Here is a 22587-nt window from a genome sequence, read left to right as displayed (position 1 = left end):
CAAAAAATACTGGAGGGACATTTGCATTCATCAGTCAGGAAGCTGTGCGTAGGATGAACTTGGACATTCCAACATGGAAATGATCCAAAACAGTTCATGCAAGACAGCCCGATAATTTATAGGAACTGGAGACTTTTTGCCAAGAGGAATGGGCAGCTTTACCATCTGCGAAGATAAAGAGCCTCATCCACAAATACCACAAGACTTCAAGTTGTCATTGATGTTAAAAGGGGGCAATACACGGTATTAAGAACTGGAGTATGAAAACTTGATCAGGGTCATTTGGGTAGTTTCTGTTGTCATTATGATTTAAGAAGAGTAAACACAGTTGACTCTCAAACACCAACCATGAGTGAAAGTTTTTGTTTGTCTTTGTTTTATCATTCATATTCTCTAAAAAAAATCTAATTCTGCCAGGGTATGCATGTTATGAGCACCCTATAACAGCTTCAAATCTACAGGGAAGGTTGTCCAAAAGGTTTAGGAGTGTGTCTATGGGAATGTTTGACCATTCTTTCAGAAGCGCATTTGTGAGCTCAGTCACCGTTTGGCTCGTAGTCTTCGCTCAAATTAATCCCAAAGGTGTTCTTTCAGGTTGAGGTTTATGACTCTGTGCAGGCCAGTCAAGTTCCTCCACCGCAAACTCACTCATCCAGGTCTTTATGGCCCTGGCTTTGTGCAAACTGTTTCCCACAAAGTTGGGAGCATGAAATTGTCCAAAATGTCTTGGTATGCCGACGCCTTGAGAACTCCCTTCACTGGAACTAAAGGGTCAAACCCAACCCCTGTAAAACAACTCTGCACCATAATCCCTCCTCCACCAAATGATTTGGACCAGTGCACAAAGTAAAGGTCCATAAAGACATTTTTTTCCCTTTACTCCACCATGCCTCTATACATATCTTCTGGCTTTACCCCTTATCTTATAAGAAGTCGAAGTTTTACAGTGTAAAATCCAATACATTTAATATACACCTGAAATGGCAAGTGGAGACTGGCAGTCTTGAGTGCCATCATGCATCGATCTATGATAGGCAAATGAGCCGGTGAATAACTCAGTTTGCAACTTTTTTTTTTTTTTTTTTTATGAACAGACGTTCTTGTCTAGGCAAACTGATTTGATGTGAATAAGCCCCATCAACTACATACATTAAAGAACACTGTCACAAGTAAGATTTCATTACCGTTTTATTCTTTTCCAAATAGACCTCTTGCATGAACCGTAACTGGAATCTCCCATCTAATAAGCAAGCCATTAGCACACCGGATTTAGAGTATTTGTGGCCAGCTAGTGCAAAAATTTAGCTCTTCTGTTTAATGCTGTGCAGGGTAACATTTTGCATAGGGGTTAGGCAAGAAAGGAAAAAAAAAATCTACAATTATTTAAAATAGGATATTATGCTGGATGAAAAAATAAATAAAAATCCCCAAAAAATAAAATGTATGCAAAAGAAACGCTATTGTAATAGGGCATAACAAAATGCTATGCTGTCATTTATGAAACTTGCTTTATAAAAGGTTCTCCAACAAATTATAGAATTTATTTGAATAGTATTTAATTCACAGGAGAGTTTGAGAGAGTGTTGGTGCTCCAGTGGGGTGTGACCCTTACAAAGCATGAGGCTGTACTTGCAAACTAATAGACCCACAGAACCTCACATCCCCCTAAAAAAAAAAATAATAATCCGAATTTAATATTTCATCAAGTATTGATGTTTTGCACAAAAGGCAACTTCAAATTTGGACCACAAAGCATTTGAATATACGGACTTACTTGTACTGTTGAACTTATTTCTGATGCAAAACCTCCTGTTACTGGAGCTTCATGACTGATTAATAACCGGCCAGTCTTTGCTACGGACTAGAAAACAGAAAAATAAATGTCAGACTTGTTATTTTTTTATGGAAATATAATATATAATTTTTTCAGTCACAAAACCTGAAATAAGCAAATTCACATTCAGAAAGCACCGAAGAGACTGTAAAAAAGGCAACTAATGTTTAACATGTTCCTTTAGGCTGGATTCACACCTATGCATTTTTAGTGCTTTTTGCAGATTTGCACTACAAAACGTGTTCCATAGGAAACCATGTTAAATGGACTGTAGTGCAAATCTGCAAAATGTTAAAAGTACTAAAAATGCATAGGTGTGAATCCAGCCTTATAGTGCCTAATATATTATATATATATATATATATATATATATATATATATATATATATATATATATATATATATATATATATATATATATATATATATATATATATATATATATATAAATAAAATTTAACCAATGGTTACAAAATTACCAGCCGACTATCTCAACATTCAGATTAGATTACCCACCCAGTCCTAAAAGCTGAAGCCTATGCCTACTATCATCTTGAGTAGCTTCCTTTAAGGAAATAGAGTTTTAACAAAATATGCTCATTTGAGGTAGAATGCAAGGTACAACTGAAGCTCTAATACAGTTCTGGCATGGGCCCCCACAGGCAGTACTAATTTCAAGGCAAGTAATTACTGGGTTAATCACTTGCCGTCTGTCGCACAATGATTTACATCAGCAGAATGGCAGGGGCAGGCAAATGATCGTACCTGTACGTCCCTTTAAATTTGCCGCCCAGTAGCCCGCAATTGCGGCGAGGAGATGCAGAATGGGGAGATGCCCATGTAAACAAGGCATTTACCTGTTCTGCCTAGCAAGATGACAGGGAGCTACTGCTCCCCGTCATTGGTGATCAGTGATCTCTGTCATGTTCTATTGAGACCAGCTCTGATCGCTGTATAAATGACAATGTCCCAAAAGAGTGTCAAATGTGTCCGCCATAATGTTGCAGTTCCGATATAAAAACACAAATCCCTGCAGTTTTACTAGTAAAACAAATAACAAAAAATTAGAAAATATATATATATATATATATATATATATATATATATATATATATATATATATATATATTATATATACACATACACACACACACACACACAGTGGGGATCGAAAGTTTGGGCACCTCAGGTAAAAAATTGTATTAATGTGCATAATGAAGCCAAGGAAAGATGGAAAAATCTCCAAAAGGCATCAAATTACAGATTAGACATTCTTATAATATGTCAAAAAAAAGTTAGATTTTATTTCCATCATTTACACTTTCAAAATTACAAAAAACAAAAAAATGGTGTCTGCAAAAGTTTGGGCACCCTGCAGAATTTATAGCATGCACTGCCCCCTTTGCAAAGCTGAGACCTGCCAGTGTCATGGATTGTTCTCAATCATTGTCTGGGAAGATCAGGTGATGTCAATCTCAAAGGTTTTAAATGCCCAGACTCATCTGACCTTGCCCCAACAATCAGCACCATGGGTTCTTCTAAGCAGTTGTCTAGAAAACTGAAACTGAAAATAGTTGACGCTCACAAAGCTGGAGAAGGCTATAAGAAGATAGCAAAGCGTTTTCAGATGTCAATATCCTCTGTTTGGAATGTAATTAAGAAATGGCAGTCATCAGGAACAGTGGAAGTTAAAGCAAGATCTGAAAGACCAAGAAAATTATCAGACATAACAGCTCGCAGGATTGTGAGAAAAGCAATTCAAAACCCAAGTTTGACTGCACGATCCCTCCAGAAAGATCTGGCAGACACTGGAGTTGTGGTACACTATTCCACTAAAAAGAGATACTTGTACAAATATGGTCTTCATGGAAGAGTCATCCGAAGAAAACCTCTGCTACATCCTCACCACAAAAATCAGCGTTTGAACTTTGCAAATTAACATATAGACAAGCCTGATGCATTTTGGAAACAAGTTCTGTGGACCGATGAGGTTAAAATATAACTTTTTGGCCGGAATCAGCAAAGGTACGTTTGGAGAAGAAAGGGCACATAATTTAATGAAAAGAACCTCTGTCCAACTGTTAAGCATGGGGGTGGATCAATCATGCTTTGGGGTTATATTGCAGCCAGTGGCACAGGGAACATTTCACGAGTAGAAGGAAAAATGTATTCAATAAAATTTCAGCAAATTTTGGATGGTAACTTGATGCCATCTGTGAAAAAGCTAAAGTTAAAGAGAGGATGGCTTCTACAAATGGATAATGATCCTAAACACACCTCAAAATCCACGGGGGATTTCATCAAGAGGCGTAAAATTAAGGTTTTGCCATGGCCTTCACAATCTCCTGACCTCAACATAATTGAAAATCTATGAATAGACTTTAAAAGAGCAGTGCGTGACAGACAGCCCAGAGATCTCAAAGAACTGGAAGACTTTTGTAAGGAAGAATGGGCAAAGATACCTCAAACAAGAATTGAAAGACTCTTGGCTGGCTACAAAAAGCATTTACAGGCTGTGATACTTGCCAAAGGGGGCAGTACAAGATATTAACTCTGCAGGGTGCCCAAACTTTTGCAGACGCCATTATTTTGTTTTCTGTAATTTTGAAGGAGTAAATGATGGAAATAAAATCTAACTTTTTTTGACATATTATAAGAATGTCTAATCTGTAATTTGATGCCTTTTGGAGATTTCTCCATCTTTCCTTGGCTTCATTATGCACATTAATACAATTTTTTACCAGGGGTGCCCAAACTTTCGATCCCCACTATATATATATTATATATATATATATATATATAATATATATATATATATATATATATATATATATATATATATATATATATATATATATATATATATATATATATATATACACACACACACACACACACACACACACACACACACATATAGATATAGATATAGATATATATATATATATATATATATATATATATATATCACACACACACACATACATACATACACACAATATACAATAAAAATGCCATAAATCTATCCCCTATTTTGTAGACACTATAACTTTTGCGCAAAATGAATGCTTATTGCGATTTGTTTTTTAACAAAAATATGTAGACTACATATCGGCCTAAAAATGGAGGAAAAAAAAAGGTTTTTTATTTTTTGGGGGATATTTATTATAGCAAAAAATAGCTTTTTTTCCAAAATTGTCGCTCTTTTTTTGTTTATAGCGCAAAAAATAAAAACCAGAGGTGATCAAATACCACCAAGACAAAGCTCTATTTGTGATGAAAAAAGGGACGTGCAATTGTCAGCTAAAGCAAGGCAGTGCCGAATTGCAAAAAATGATCTGGTCAGGAAGGGGGTAAAATCTTCCCAGGGCTGAAATGGTTAAGCTCCAGAAATGGATGAGAGCATGCACAGTTCTACAGGGTGGGCCATTTATATGGATACACCAAAAACAAAAGTTAGATTCAAAATGGCCGACTTCAAACTGGCCACCATGGTCACCACCCATCTTTAAAAGTTCCCCCCTTACATATACTAATGTGCCACAAACAGGAAGTTAATATCACCAACCATTCCCATTTTTTTTTTACTTGGAAAAAACAACTTTATTTATTTAAGGCACAGATTACAAGACAGGTCAAATACATTTGACAATAAAAATAGTGTCAAAAGGTGAAATGCATGCTCATTCTTTGGTTACTTAGATACCACGGGTCCTACATTCACATGTTCAAGAGGACAGAGGAGCATTTTAATATGGAACAATCCCCAGATATGGCACAACCAAACCATTCCCATTTTATTAAGGTGTATCCATATAAATGGCCCACCCGGGTGGATCCATATAAATGGCCCACCCTGTATATACAAGGCATCAGGACACAGCACCCTTTTAATGTTGGGCTACATTCCCACTGGGGCAGTGGGGGCGTCGGTGGTTAAGTGTCCCTAGTTTTAGTAGTGCTTTCCGGCCGCTTTTGACCTCTGCTAGAGGACAAAGGGGTTAATAGCGCCCGTGTGGTACCATTGCGGAATCGCTTTTCGGCAGTGCTGTGCATGCATTTCAATGGGCAGGGGTGTATACAGCACTCCTAAACTGCCCCAAAGATGCCGCTTGCAGGCTTTCACACTGGAGTCACAGGAGAGGTGCCATTTCTAGCACTAAGATGCCTGTAAAGTGCCTCAGTGTGAAAGCGGCCTTATTGGTTCTGACTTTTCAAGCGGTGATAGTACTTTAAAGTGTAAAATATAATATAATCTGCATAAAGTCAAAATATAAATTACACACACAATGTGAAATACTATATGCATGTTTTTTACATAGTTACATGGGTCTAGTTAAAACGCATGCAAAACACATAACTTGTGTTTTGTGTACTTAAAGAAAAAAAAGGGAATCAAAAACTGAGAGCAAAGAGCAAAAACAGGGCTAAGCCGTGCTGTGCGTTTCAATAGATGCACACAGCCTGCCGGGTCATGCCCAAAAGGAACCTCACCGAGAAGAGGAGGAGCCCAGAGTCACGCTGGGGGACACAATAAGAGGAGGATCAGGGCCACTCTCATTCAATATCATTGCACAGAACAGGCGAGTATATAACATGATTATTATATTAATAAAAAACTAAATGAACAAAACACTTTAAAATGCATAGAAGACATGCATTCCAATGTACATAATAAGCACATCTTGTCCAACACCTAATGGTAGTTTGCCTTTTCAGACATTAGCAAAATAAGCCCAAAAAACCCTCCCATGACTAACTACTTTTAAATCTATTTATTGTGCAGCAGTTTTAGTTATGGAATAATGATTTCCTGCACTTGCTCCCCTAGCGCATAAAAAAAATGAAGATGTGGTGATAAACAATTTGTAATGCATTTCATTGAAGCTGAGGTTACAGCTGTAATACGGTGTAAAACAAGAAGACAAATCTCTATGGAACCTACTAAATTGGATTTTACAAACACCAAGTCAGAAAGGGGCTAATTTGGAGGCACAGACCCTTGTGGCAAGTCAAAATATAAAGGATTCCTGCAACTGAACCCATGTCAAGAAAGGAGATCAATCAGTTGCTAATGATAGCTTCTCTGCTCAAAACACAGCAAAGGATATAAGGTTACCCAAAGCACCAAGCACAACTACTACCAATGAAATGAATGATTTATTTTAAAGATGTCTGTCTAAATCCTAAAGTCGGCTGATTATATTGTACATGACCACAAGCTGTCCCATATCTTCCGTTTGCAAAAGTATAGGTTAACTTTCCAAATATTATATCCAGATGTGGCAAGGCACCCAACTGGAAACTTAACGAAGTGCCTAAAAATGCAAAGTTCAAATCCAAGTCAGACAGGAATATATTTTAATATCCATAAAATATGTTCCAAATGTCCCTGAAGATTAAGGTCTTCCCTTCCCCAATCAGAACCACATTAATCTTCTGCATTTGTGATATACATGTTAAATTAAGTGCCAAGATTAAATTTCTTCTATTTAGATTAATAGGCATCACTGTCATCTTCTGTGTAAAAGTCACAAATGAGTACGTAATATGAACCTCATAGCTTTTCAAGTGATTCACCAAAGAGGCATAGGTTTGCAGGAATGCTGTGATGTTTACCAGTTGCCGGAGTAGGGATTTGTTATTTCGAACATGTGCTACCTGTCAAACCACCTTATGCCTTGCAGTGAGCAATAACTCATTAAGGCTATAGAGCTGAAAGTGTACTAGATTTCTAGCACCTCAATACGCATTTGTCAAATATAATACAATTTACGATTAACAAGAGTTGAGCTAAAACTAAACATTCATTACATTTTTAATGTGGTGCCCCCCAGTTGAAAATATTTTACCTTATTTTCTGAGTGGGCACTAGGCCAGGGAAAAAAAAAAGCATGCCAACAGAAACATAAAAATAAAAGCACTGGGAGAAAGAAGAGGAGCTAAAATCTGTTTTTATTAATCTTTATAACCCCAATAGGAAGGTTTCCCCTCACTTCCTGTGCTATTCCAGGACAGGATGTCAAGTAAAATCTGCCTGGAGGAACACATCAGCAATAACATTCTTATCCAAAAACAGAAAAAAAGGTTTCTGGCTGGAGAGCAACTTTTAAGAAATACATTGCAATGGTCTGCCAACCAATAGCTTCTTGGCACAGATGAAAAGATAAAGTACATTTTTTTCTTTTATGAATTGTGTAGAAAATTCCCAAATGAATTTGATAGTAATTCAGAAAAGTTAAAAGCAGAAAAAAAAAAAAGGAGATAGAGAGATCTATATCTATCTAACACACACATATATACACATACACACAATATATACACACACACACACTTCCTTTCTCCACCCGAACATCTGCCCTTCTTGTACAACTGTTTAGAAATCTCACACATGCTCAATAAGATTAAACCAAGCCTTGGTTTAATTTGGCTTTAGCAATCAAGTGATGCTGTATGTCAGTTTGTGAACCTCCCCTGTAACGTACCTAGTTCCATAGTTTTTTTTTTTCAAGAACTGATGAACGGTCCGTACTCTTGCGGGATTATAATGCTGTAGAGTAATGCTGAGCGTTACATGGCACATAGCTGTACAGACTGACGGCATACTCAGCATGCCGTCAGTTGGGGTTACAATGGGCAAGCACGAGTGATGTAATTGAAAAAGAAGAGGGTGATTTTTCCCCAAACGGCACACATTGAAATACTTTTAAAAGCAAATACTACCAAGTCATATTTTGCTGCTTTACATGGTACCGAGTCGTTAAAGGGTCACTCAAGGAATTTTTTTTTTCTTTAAAATAACAAACATGTTATACTTACCTCCACTGTGCAGTTCGTTTTGCACAGAGTGGCCCAGATCCACGTCTTCTGGGCTCCCTCGGCGGCTGTCTCTGGTCCTCCCCGCAAGAACTCATCACATTCATGCGAATGGTGGTCAGTAATTGCGGGCGCGCTCCCGTGATACAGCGAGCGGTCATAGCCGCTCACTGTATCACTTGGCCCCACCCCTTAGCGCGCCGCGTAACTGGATGTGATTGACAGCAGCGCCAGCCAATGGCTGCGCTGCTCTCAATCCATCCGCTGTAGCCAATCAGCGGCCAGGCTGAGCTGCGAAAAGGATCTCGGGGCCGAGCGCAGGACTTTTTCGAGGGGTCAAGTAAAACGGGGGCTCGGGTGTGCTGTATTTTAGGAGATTTAAAGCTCTAATAAACAGATAGGTTAAAAAAAAAAAAAGGCATAAAAATATACAGATGGCCAACACATGTAATAACAATCACCTTACTTTTTAAAGCCCAGTATATGCAGGCCATAAGCTGGCTGGTTGAGTAGGAACCAGCCAACTTATGTACAACTGTCTGTTCAACAGAGGCTGGTCTAAGAAACACCAATGGCTGCAAGTGCTGATCACTGTATTCTGGTGTGAGGGAGTTCCCCTGCCAGAATACAACTTCTCATTGCTTATGTTGATGCGGGGATCTGTCAGTTTTTTTTTTCCTTTAAACCTGCTTGAAAAAAGAAGAAAAAAAGTGTGTACCCAGCTTTACGCTGAAAGCTGAACTTAAGGCAGACATAAATGAGAAGAATGCAGCTTTGAATTTATGAAGAATGAATTGATATTTGTATCCATCTCTTGCAATTCCCTATAAAAGCAGCACTCAGACTGGGATAGGGAGGGACAGGCCTGAGAGTGAATTGAGCTGTATGCAAATTTGAGCAGAAGATCCCAGGAGCCTCAGGATAAGACCTACTGTGTGTGTAGAGAATTGGCAGTCTCAGCCTGGACCCCGCCCCCACCATGTTTCACTCCGCCCATGGGAACTTACTCATGGGAGTGTAGGTGGACTCCTTCCCAGCCAGCACTCACAGCAGCAGGCACAGGACTACATTTCTTAGCAGCTTGAGCGGCTCACATACATACCATGTGTTTGCAAATTTACTGACAAGGATGTGCCGCTTCTCTTTTGCCATTAAGTCAACAGGCTTGGGGTAGAGAGGGGGATACAAAAAGTGAGCCACTGCCCCAATCGACAACTGGCCTATACAGCAAACAGCATTGGAGGGCAACAAATTACAAAAAAACAGCCCAGAAAAAAATCCAAGCTCTACTTACCGACCAGCTTGCAACCAAATTAACCTGTCTAAACAGAATGTGTCAAAAACAGAGGTTTAGTCTGCACACATTTGCAAATAGGCACCCTGTTACTTGTAGTTCCTACCTCTAACTTAAAAAAGAGGCTCCACAGTGGGAGCACATACATTCTGATGGAATAGATGAAGGGCAGATGGGCTGGAGGGAACCCACCCCTCCTTAAAAAGGCACAGGGACACACTGAAAACCTAGCACATAGCACCATGGCTGCAAAGGTGTCAGTGTGTTACCTAACTTATACATAAAGCATAAAAAAAGTGAGCCACTGCCCCATCTATAAAATTGGGGGAGAGAGGCATCACTGCACTATTAATTGTAAGGGGTTCCATGCACTCCATGCATGTTCCATGCAGCTGTGCAGAGTAAATCTCAGGACTGGATAGACAGAAATACAAATCCTCGGTCATATTAAAAAAAAAAAAAAAAGACCACCAATATATGTATTTGATCTGTGTATTTAGTGGTTTTCTTGGAGTTCAGATTTAGCAAATATGGCTACCATAGGATACCATAGAAAAGTCAGTGTTCATCTGTCTGCAGACTGTGGCCATAATGCACATGTATCGACCCTACATCTAAGGCCCCGTACACACGACCGAACATGTCTGCTGAAACTGGTCCGCAGACCAGTTTCAGCGGACATATTCGGTCGTCTGTACGTCCGACCGGACAATTTTCCGGCGGATCGGACAGGTTTCCAGCGGACAAATGTTTCTTAGCATGCCAAGAAACATGTCCGCTGGAAGCCTGTCCGTCGGACATGTTCGGTCGTCTGTACAGACTCACCGGACATGTCCGCTCGGCCGAAAGCCCTCACATGCGTCGAAGTGATTTGACACATGCGTGGAAGCATTGACCTTCCAGGGCCGCACACGTCGCCGCATCATCGTCGCGGCGACGGCGCGTCCACGTCACCGCGTATCGTGTCCGCGCGGATTTCTGTTTGATGGTGTGTACAGCCATCAGACAGAAATCTCCGAGCGGACATGTCCGATGAAAACAGTCTGGCGGACCGTTTTCATCGGACATCTCCGAGCGGACGTTTTCATCGGACAGTCCGTCCGTGTGTACGAGGCCTAAGGTAACAAACAAGATTTTTAAATAAAAGCAGAATACAACAGTTACTTTAAGAAGTTATTTTTGACATAAAATACAATTTACAAGCCCAAAGTACTGCGCTGCTATGCCTTACAAAACTAATTTGCCCAAAAAAAAAAAAGAGAAGCTAAGAGAGGATTAAAAAGATTGGCTGATCATTTATGATGAGCAAAGAGCAATCTGAAATCACAATTTCCACCTGCTCCACGAAGCACTTGTTGTCTCCCAGGTTAAACATCTCCTATTTCCTAAATGTCATCAGACCATGCACCAGTATTATTGTATGAACAACATAGAACAGACTGTCAAATTATCAGCATAGATCTTTGGTATTAAAAAAATAATTTGTAGAGTGGAAATGTAAACACATCAAATACCATCCGATAACATTTCAGAATGTACTTTGTGTTTTATGTCTTTTCAGCAGTGCACAACTACACATTGGAGTGTCTATCCAAAATAACGCGATGGAAAAATTTGGACCAGACGCATTTCTCATGTCAACAACTATAAATCCTTTGCCGTATGAGTTATGTGAACACAAACGGTTTCCATGAAACACAGCTGGGAATCTCAGGCAACGTATGCACCAAGAAGCAACAGTCAACAATAAGAGCCCCTAAGACACCTGAGCTCCTTATGTCAGTCTTGTAGCCACTATGACTTTGCTTCTGGAACTACTTGGACCGCTAAGTTAATAACAATTTTTACAGCATTATTATCCACTTAAAGCATTATCTTTATGACCACAGCAAATAAAGTCTGAATAAAACACACCTGTTGCCCGCGCTTATCCAGTTATTTGTAAAACTGAAAAATTGTAGCAAACACATTTCATCTAAAATAATCCACTTTTATTGCTTAACCACTAAAGCCCCGGACCTTTAGGCAGCTAAATGCCCAGGCCAGGTTTTGCGATTCAGCACTGCGTCGCTTTAACAGACAATTGCGCGGTCGTGTGACAAGGCTCCCAAACAAAATTGGCGTCCTTTTTTCCCCACAAATAGAGCTTTCTTTTGGTGGTATTTGATCACCTCTGCCGTTTTTATTTTTTGCGCTATAAACAAAAATAGAGCGACAATTTTGAAAAAAATTCAATATTTTTTACTTTTTGCTATAATAAATATCCCCCAAAAACATATATAATAAAAATGTTTTCCTCAGTTTAGGCCGATACGTATTCTTCTACCTATTTTTGGTAAAAAAAAAAAAAAAAAATCGCAATAAGCGTTTATCGATTGGTTTGCGCAAAATTTATAGCGTTTACAAAATAGGGGATAGTTTTATAGCTTTTTTTTTTTTTACTACCAATGGCGTCGATCAGCGATTTTTTTTCGTGACTGCGACATTATGGCGGACACTTCGGACAATTTTGACACATTGCATTGTTTATTGTGAAAATGACAGTTGCAGTTTGGGAGTTAACCACAGGGGGCGCTGAAGGAGTTATGTTTCACCTAGTGTGTGTTTACAACTGTAGGGGGGTGTGGCTGTAGGTCTGACGTCATCGACCGTGTCTCCCTATAAAAGGGATCACACGATCGATGCAGCCGCCACAGTGAACCCGTGTTTACATACGGCTCTTCCCGTTCTTCAGCTCTGGGGAGTGATCGCGAGGGGGCGGCTAGAAACGAATAGCCGCGCCCTCATCCCGGATCGCTCCCAGAGGCTTACCGACCACCACATGCACGGGGGGGTCCCGATCGGACCCCCGACCCACGTCTAGGCAGCAACGTGCGGGCACGTCGTTCTGCCTGTCCGTGCCATTTTGCCGACGTATATGTACATGCGGCAGTCGTTAAGTGGTTAATGGTAGTATTTAGTAAAAAGTGATAAAAATTTACCCCAATACCATAAATAAAAGCTGATCATCGTCAGCACCCGTCAGTGTTAAATGGTTTGCCTCAAACACCTAACTGCTACTTGTGGACAGCTCGTTCTGTTGAAAAACAGACTTACTGGCTGGATGACCAGGTGAAAATAAAAGAAAGAAAGCCTAAAAAAGAAAAAAACAAATGCAGTAATTTCATCTAAGAATATGAAAAAAAAGCAATACGATACAGTAAATATTTGCTTTTAGGTTCAATTCAAAAAGTAACACTTGAAAAAGCAACATCCATAATAAAACTAATTATTTGAAAATTAAAAGTTGGACCCCAGACAAATTTGATATATTTTATAACATGTTTGTTATTTTAAAATATTTACCTTTACATACCCTTTAAACCACCTTTTTCCTAACCTCAAATCATGAACATGTCCTCTTCAGGGACCTTAGAGTATATATCTTTTTACAGTTGGTGAAGTCATTTTGACATATATATGTATATTATAATCCTTTAGGTAAAAAATATAAAATAAAATGCACAAAAACCGCCTCAAAGCATACCAAGCTTTATTACCGATTCCAAAAAAAATCAAATTCACAAGTAACAGAAAAGAATGTAATCAATCCTCATAGTTGAGGTAATTCAACAATATCTTTCCTGAGGATTGGTGACCAAAACTGAGCTGTATATTCAAGAAGAGGCCAATCTAGTGTTTTTGTAAAAGGGTATGATTATTGACAATCAGTGCGCTTGATAGAGATCTGCTACTCTTTGTGATGACGCAGGAAGCTTGGACTTGAGAAAACCTAGGAAGGGACAGGGAGTAAAATTCCAGTTTGTAACCATGGAAAACTACCTAATGCATCAAAGCATCTAAGATGCAAGTTGTTCAAATGTCCCGCTCAGAAAAGTGGGGATAGAACCTGCATGCCGAAGAAAAGGTAAAGGAGGATTTCAAACCTATGGCTTTAATCAGCCATGATCTTGTTTTATTGTCCGGTTTACAATGCAGTTTATGAACATACTTTCTTAGGAGTTAATGAACCATGAACAGCGGAAACAGACTATAAAAAGGTGTCCCCTTTACACAAGACAAAACAGATTATAGCGCACACATGCAAAAATGACATTTGTCTTGCAAGGCTAGTTAAAAACACCTGAACATATTCAAAAATACGGGGGTTTGGTCACACTATATAGTCATATAGTGCTAAGCCCACTTACTGCGACAAAGTACCCCGAATTAGTGGGTCCTACCCTAGTAATAGAATGAAAGAACCTGGGTCTCAACCATGGGAGATAAACTCCTCTATACATATAGTGTGACCAAACCCCCATATTTTTGAATATGTTCAGGTGTTTTTAACTAGCCTTGCAGGACAAATGTCATTTTTGCATGTGTGCGCTATAATCTGTTTTGTACTGTATTTGGTCTTATAGCAGCACCATCTTAGATGTATAGCATTTTTAGGGTGTGCCCCCCCCAAGTATCTATTTGTATTTTGTATAGACCCTGACCAGGTCTCTTGGGCTGGAGCCCCCCCCCCCCCTCTTCATTACCTCACATTAGTGGCCACCAGTGTATAGGAAGAATCCCTTCAGTTCTCCCACATAGAGGAGTTTATCTCCCATGGTTGAGACCCAGGTTCTTTCATTCTATTACTAGGGTAGGACCCACTAATTCGGGGTACTTTGTCGCAGTAAGTGGGCTTAGCACTATATATGACTATATAGTGTGACCAAACTATAATCTGTTTTGTACTGTATTTGGTCTTATAGCAGCACCATCTTAGATGTATAGCATTTTTAGGGTGTGCCCCCCAAGTATCTTTGTGTACCCTTTACACAAGAGCCAAGTGGGACCAAGTCCTGCATTGCACTTGTATATGCATAGTGACCTCAGTTCCTGCTTGCCATAGATAGAACTGGTGCTTGTACATGTATAGTGACCCCACTTCTGCTTTAAAGGCTCAATAAAAATAAAATGTTGTGCTGTACTACAATACCAAAAGTAATAAAAGGAGGCCTGTACAAGGCTCCAGTCAGCACTGTGCCTTCTAATGATGGCTTACCCTCTTCTGCCAACTAATATGGAGGTCTGTCTTAATCAAGTGATGACATTTTTATGCGGACATTGATCATAACAAAAAATACCCAGACCCAACCATAATGAGAGAATTGTAAAAAAACAAACAAAAAACTTTTACTTGCATTTTAAATTTAAGCAGTGTTTTTCTTTTTACAGCACTGGGACTCATCAAGCAATTACAGCAAGCAGACCCTCCTAAGTTGAAGAGGAGGTGGCGACTGGAATTCAGGTGTCTTATCTACACAGCAGGAACAAGTGAAAGTATGTTATATTTACTAAGGACTCACTCACACGTGTGTGGAGACCTGCGTTTTTTTAAACTGCAGTTTTCTATATGCCCCGTTTGCATTTGTGTGTACCACACCTGAGCTCTGCCAAGTCTCCTCCAGTCTACGCTTTTCTATGTACTGTAACCAAGGTACATAGAAATTAATGAAATGTCCTTTTTTGGGGGCTTTTCAATAAAGAGAAAAAAAAAGTAGGTAAAAAAAGGGCAAAGTCTTCAATTGCCTGTACAGATTAATGGATCACAACCTCCAGAGGAAAGCATCAAATTTTTCTGTGTAGTTTAGAATGAATCAGCCATAACATTCTCGCACTGTGTTCTGACAACATGGAGAGCATTGTTTATTGTAGTAAAGCAGAGTTTCACAGTCAATGGTTCCGTGGGCACCTTCCTACTCTTGTGAAGAGGGCTATTCACTTTCCTTATCTATGTTAATGCCACGTTCATAAAGGCTTGTACATCTCTATTATTTAATGCTTAGATCAGTACGTTTTTTCTGGTGTAGCTGTAAAAATGATGCTAGTTGTGAGAAATATACTGCCATGGAGCCTAGTTATTTGAATATTATTTATTATTTAATGGTTTGCATTATTTGGGCTGAGCTTATAGCTAGTTGTGACTGTGAAAACTCTTACCTTTTAAGCAGGAATATAAGAAATTATTTGCACAAATCTAGTGTCTAGTCTAAACTGACAAATGTTATATTTGTTTCTGATGCATGTGCCTTACACTACACCTTAAAGCGTTTAGTTGTCTCTCTTTAAATGATTTAAGAGGCTCCAATGGAAGCAGTCTATCCTGGCTCAACCACTGCTTACAAGGGCACAGCGTTCAGAGTTTCCTTAGCCTTGAATGGGCCCCATTACCCACACTCCACCACTACACACCAGTTCGTGCAGAATGAAAACAGCAAAGCACCTGGGTGTAAGGGTCTAGGTTAAGGGGCCAAACTAATGGTTTTTAGTTAACATTTAAAAGTGAGGTTGCTTTATAAGGGGAGATAGGTGATGTTCTATTCATTGGTTTACTGTGCCGTGCAAGGGAAAGCACATTGAGAACTAATGTTGTATCTCATACGAAGGACTGCGGAGCGAGCCAACCAAACAAGTCTCTTATGACATTATCCTTATAAATTATAATCTATAGCTTCTGAGCCTCCTCTCCTGGGTTTGCAAAATGCCAATAAATTAAACTGTGGATTTTTATAGTGGCCCCAGGACACAAAAGGATAAATTGGAAGCCATCCCATGTTAAAGAAAAACAAAGGCTCTCAACATGTATTTGTAGGAACATCAGCACCTAAGCCTCTAATATCACAGCTCCCGTGCTCTTTAGAATCAATGTGAACTGCCAAAGTTGTAAACAAACTTTAGCCATCTCCACTTGAAAATAGATCATCACATAAAACGATATATAGATCCTTCTCTCGATTTTTCTTCCTTAATTTCAACATTAGCATTGTGGTTTTAAATTAGAAACCACACATCATACATTCTTCTTTCATCACGCTTGTTGCTTTAAGCCCAAATCTATTACAGTCCTTTATACAACGGACTTCTAGTATTTGATTGCCAATTTTCTTTTGTATGCTTTGACTACCAAAAGTCCAAACCAAAAAATATAACTGAGGATTTTTGGACTGAGAATCAAAAAAAAAAAAAAAGGAGGCCGTGTCCTCATAATGACAAAAAAATGTAATTAGCTTATGAATATGCAACTAGATGTTTGGTACTAACTATAAGGGTGACGTTTACAAATCGAAACTGGCAGCTTCCTACCAACCCATCTGATCAAATTACCAAACTCTCATTCCCTCATTAATCTTAGATAATTAACAGGCAACCTTGTTAGCATGGAGAGAGCAAGTACTTTGTTTAAAGCACATCTAAAACAACCTAAAACAAAAATAAATCGCACATTAACAGTCCTTATATGTGGTGGCTACATTATTTTATATTTTTAGTCTAAGAACATTTTCAGTAAGTATAGAAAATACATGATCCTGCCAGAAATGCAGTGCACTTGTCACTTCCTGTGACCTGTAGGGATAGCAAAGAAAAAATATTTTTTGTAAACTACCAATTCCATCACCCAGCAATTTCATGAAGATGAACAAAGGCAGGCATGCTTGAAGTCCAGCCTGGGTCAGGGACAGAAAGAATGGTTATTCACAGGATCACCAGGTGAAATAAGGGGGGTAAAAAATGTAGCCACCTCATATAAAAACCGGTAAACTGTAATGAATAACATTTTCCTGACGCATTCATGGCAGCACACACTGGGTTGTGACTCCGCCCCCACAACCTGACAGGATTGGTTAGCTATAAATTTGAAGGGGAGACGCCCCGCACCATTCTCTTTTTTTATCCTCACCTGACAGATTGGACGAACAAGCAAGAAGCATGCCTCTTACCGCAGATCGCCCCAGCAGGTTCAGCCTCTCCTGTTTGGAAGTCCCTCCTGTACAGTCTCTAAATGAGTTTTATGGTGGGAACCCCCGTTCTGGTGGTCTCAGGGGCTCTGGAATTATACTGGCATCTGTAGCAAGCTTTAAAGAAGCTTCAAATCTCGCAGTGGCCCCCACTTTTGCTCTGTCTTTCCTTCCAGTGCAGTGTGTGCTTCCACAAAGATATTTGTATCATTACATTTGCCACCTAAGGTTAGTCCGTTTTGTACCTTTGCCTGCCTGTTTTTTTCTCAGCTCTGCTGAGCCCTGTGGTTCCTCTGACACCCCATACTCTCGGGGTCACCGCCGCGTACCCCTCAGCGCTCTGCGCATGCACGCAGCTCAGTGATGATACCGCCGGTCTCCTCTGCCCTCTTCCAAATGGCGGCACCGTTTAAAGAAAAAAAAAGGAAACAGTCCTATCGCTCTGTAGTTCTGGCTGCAGTCCTGCTGCTCTGCTCTACTCAGAGTGAAGATTGCACCAGGTGTGTGCAGGCTCGTCCCAGTTCAGCCTGGGCCAATTGATTACACACAAAAAAAAAATAGGAACAAATAGGATAGAAGATATAATACATTTATATATTAAATTTATAACATATTATAGGAGAAAGTATATCCATAATTAAACAATTAATATAATCCAAAAAATAAAAAATAAAATAAGGATAGATATATGTATATAAAATCATTATATTTAATAAATAGAAATGTTGGGGGGGGGGGGGGGGGACATATTGTAATGTTTTCCCTTCTCTCTCTTTTCCCACCTTTCCGGGCTGTCTCCCTGCTATCCTCATGGGGGCCACTGCCCTCGCAGACCACCATCAGCTGACCAGGTATAGAGGCCGTCCAGAAGGTGGTAAGTAGAGAAGAGACAAAAAAGAGAGCTTGGCCACTGACGCTACAGTTTTGGTAGCCCTATCGGGTCAAAAGACGCAAGTTTGCGGCACAGAGGGAGATTCTAGCCATGCTACCGGCAGAAGGCGCAAGAAGTCACTCAAGGTTACCCTCTTGCTTTCTTCAATCAAGGCATAGCCGCTCGCGTCACAGCCACTCCCTTCATAGTCGGTCCCACCGCAGACGATTACCTTCATCCCAGATGGAGCTATCTTACCCGCACCACAGCAAATGTTTGCCAAATATGCGGGGCGCCAGCCTTGCCAGGGGAATTGGCCTGCCGCTCGTGCTTCATTGAAGTAACCAAGAATTCGGAGGCCAGAGTATATACTGAGATCCTAGGAGAATCGCACAGGGATCAATTGTGGGCGATCCTTCCCCAAGCACATCGCCCAGCACCCGGCCGTTACGCCAGGCTGCAAAAACCCTCTCTAAGAATGAGGAGTGTGAGCAGGTGTCAGACTGTCTCTTCTTTAGTTGAACCATTTGCCCATTCAGTCGAGGAAGCGATCGGCTGGGAAGGGGTTATGGCAGAACCTCTGAAGGTTCAGAAATATTTCCTGGTGCTGAAAAGGGGTTCCTGAATCATTTCCCTTCATCAAAGAGCTGGAAAACCTCATAAAGGATGAGTGGGGGAGATCGCATAAGCGGCCCAGTATGAGCAACAAGTTTGCAGATTGTACCCATTGTGGGAGTCTAGGATCAATTCTTTGATCAATGCAACTACGGTCGATTCATCTTTAATGCGACTCGCTAGAGACGTTTCTCTACCGATTGAAGATGCAGTTACCATCCGGGACGTTCTTGATCGTGAAATCAATATAGAACTGGAGAAAACCTGCTCCACGACAGGAGACGCTAGCAGGCTGGCTATCACCACGGCGGCAGTAGCTAAAACTATCGCTGCATGGGCAGCCAACGTTGAGAATTCCATTCTAGAAGGAGCCGACCAGGGGAAGATATTCTCCTCCCTGCAGGGAAATTAAGTTGGCTTACGGCTCCTGAGGGGGCGACTTCATGACTGGGAAGAGCCTTATGGCTGAGACCCTGGATAGCGGAGGCAGCATCAAAATCTACTGGTGCAAAACTCCATACGGCGGCTCAAGTGTATTTGGCACAAAGATGGACTTGGCCATCTCCAAGGTTACCGAGGGAAAATCCGGGCCGATTCCCTCAGATAGGAGACCAGAGCCCCAGAAGGGCCCCGCTTACAGACGCGATCTTCCTGTCAAGTACAGGGATGCTAGATCCTACCGTCCCGGCAGGGAATTTAGGAGGGACTGGAAGACTCGACCCTCCTTCATGTATTTACAGTAAGCCAAGGCTATCACATCCGGGGAACAGCAGAAGTCCTTTTTGAGGGTCCGTCTGCCCACCCAGCTCAGGTGGGCACCAGACTCAAGAGATTCGCTCGGATATGGGCAACTCGTATAACTGATTCATGGACACTATCCTCTATCAAGACCGGTCACAATTGGAAATTCATGGGCACATTGCCAGGGAACACATTCCAGCCTACCAAGTACCTCCGCACCAGAAAGGGAGGGGGTTTTATTCCCCTTTATTTCTGGTACAAAAAAAAAAACAGGGGATCTACGTCCAGTCCTGGACCTAAAGAGGTTCAACAGACGATCAAAATAGAGGCCCTCAGATTGGAAAAGCCTTCAGTCCATTTTGTTGACAGTGGATGTGGGAGACAAATGTTATCTCCTAGATTTTTCGGACGTTTACCTTCACGTCCCGATCATCCCGCCTTCCAGAGGTCCCTTCGGTTCTCAATCTATCAATCTCATTTCCAATTTTGGTGCCCCCCATTCGGCATCGCCTCAGCACCCAGAGCATTCAGCAAGTCAGGGTGTTCCTAGGGGCAGAATAATATACCAGGTTGAACAGGGTGCAACTCCCTCAAGAGAGGCTGAAGCCCTTACTCCAGAAGGTACAGAATCTGCTATCATCCAGACGTCTACTGTCAGAGCCTGCCTCAGTACCCGGGGGTCCATGTCAGCATCCATACCTTTGATACAGTGGCCCCTGTGACACATGCAAGTCTTACAGAACTCCTTTCTCAGGCAGTGGAATGGAACGTCAATACTCCAAACCATTCACATCCCGAACTGGGTAAAGCAATTAGTATGGTGGTGGACACACCCGTCCAACCTCAGGGAGTCCATTCCAATAGTTCCCCCAAGTCCAGAAGTAGTAACATCGGACGGCAGCCAGGGGGATGGGGTCCACACTATCTAGACCAAGTAGCCCAAGGACAGTGGCACTTTCGGGCTCAGGGCATAGTGTCAAATATTTTAGAGCTCAGAGCAGCCTTTCAGGCTCTCCTGGCCGTTGCGCCTCTTCTAGAGGGGAAGTGTGTCCTGATCAGGATGGACAACAAGTAGCGGTGTCATGTATCCAGATACAGGGGGGCATCAGGAGTCGCACGCTTCAAGAGGAAGTTTGCCCATATTGGAAAGGGCACAAGTGCACCTGTTAGATCTATGGGCAGTGTACGTCACGGCAACACAGAATTCGTTGGCCAACTACCTAAGCCTAGAGACACTTTCAAACAACGAATGGTCCCTGAACCAACAGGTATTCTCCATTCTTACGAAAACTTGTGGAATACCAGAAGTCGACCTAGCGGCCACGCCAAAGAACTCCAAGTGTCAGAGGTTCCTGTCCAGAGCCCACTTTCCATCAGCCGAAGGGACAAACTGCCTAGTTCTTCCATGGAGCTTCGAGCTGGGGTACATTTTTCTTCCAACTTCTCGGATTACAAGATTCCTGTCCCGACTTCGGAGGTCCTCAGCCACGGTTATTGTACCAATACCGTTCCGACCGAGGAGGCCATGGTTTACGACCCTGCTACAACTAGGTACGCGGCCTCCAATACATCTTCCAGTAACCTGGGATCTCATACATCAGAGGCAATTCTTCCATCCAGCCCAGAGAAGCTGCATTTGCCAGCTTGGAAGTTGAGAGGGCTAGGTTAGGGGAACTAGGATACTCTCAGGAGGTAATATCAACCTTATTACAAGCTCTAAGGAGCTCCACTGATGTCACCTATACTAGGATCTGGGAGAGGTTCGTGTCGTCGCAGCAAAGAGATTGGAATCCCATCTCAAATTCTTGAATTTCTTCAGTCAGGGCTTAACAAGGGCCCGGGTACCCTGAAGGTGCAAGTATCTGCCCTTTCAGCCATGATGGGTACTAGATGGGCTCTTCATCATCCGGTCACTCTGTTCCTCAGGGCCTGCGTAAGATTAGACCACCTAGGAGGCCAGCCTTTCCAACAGGGGATCTCTGTGTAGTACTCGAGGCCCTGTCCAATCCACCCTTTTCTCCATTCAACTTAGTCTCACCGTGGAACCTAGCTCTGAAGATGGCTTCCCGTATTGCTATCACCTCAGCTAAGAGGACGTCGGAGATACAAGCACTTATGGCTACGGAACCCCTATTTAGTGTTCTCCCCTGACAGAGTGGTTCTGAAGCCCTCAGACCATTTTTATCCAAGGGTAACTTCCTCCTTTCATTATAACCAGGACATCGTCCTTCCATCTTTTACTAATGAGAGGGGCGAGTCCCATGCCTAGGATGTCAAACCTACCATCTCCAGTTACTTCACAGCTACATCTCAGGAAGACGGATTCTGTCTTAATTATCCCACACGGGAGCAGACGAGGTCAGCCAGCTACCTCCCGTACCATTACCTCTTGGTTGTTAGGGCCATCGCGGAGACCTATTCCATCCAGCAACTTACGACTCCTAAAGAGCATTAGGGCTCATTCGACAGGGGCAGTGGCCACTTCTTGGGCAGCATATTGTGGGATTTCACTGGAAACCATAGGCAGAGCAGCAACTTGGTCTTCCCAACACATCTTAATTTCTCACTACAGAGTGGATTCTGCTCTCCTGGCTACCGTCGACTTTGGCAGATCTGTTCTTAGAGCCAATTCCTCAGCGCTATA

The 22587-nt window shown here is 41.4% G+C and overlaps 1 protein-coding gene across 1 annotated transcript in view; it reads right to left on the bottom strand.

Annotated features, from left to right (window-relative positions):
• Window positions 1-22587, bottom strand: part of BCKDHB (branched chain keto acid dehydrogenase E1 subunit beta) — a 237392-nt gene that overhangs the window by 80208 nt on the left and 134597 nt on the right. Inside the window, exon 9 of the mRNA XM_040350008.1 lies at window positions 1775-1861. Within this exon, the coding sequence (XP_040205942.1) occupies window positions 1775-1861 (87 nt within the window). The remainder of the gene's footprint in view (window positions 1-1774; window positions 1862-22587) is intronic.

Source organism: Rana temporaria, chromosome 4, assembly GCF_905171775.1.
Source record: "Rana temporaria chromosome 4, aRanTem1.1, whole genome shotgun sequence".
Classification (NCBI taxonomy): domain Eukaryota; kingdom Metazoa; phylum Chordata; class Amphibia; order Anura; family Ranidae; genus Rana; species Rana temporaria.
This window is presented reverse-complemented; position numbering and strand designations above follow the sequence as displayed.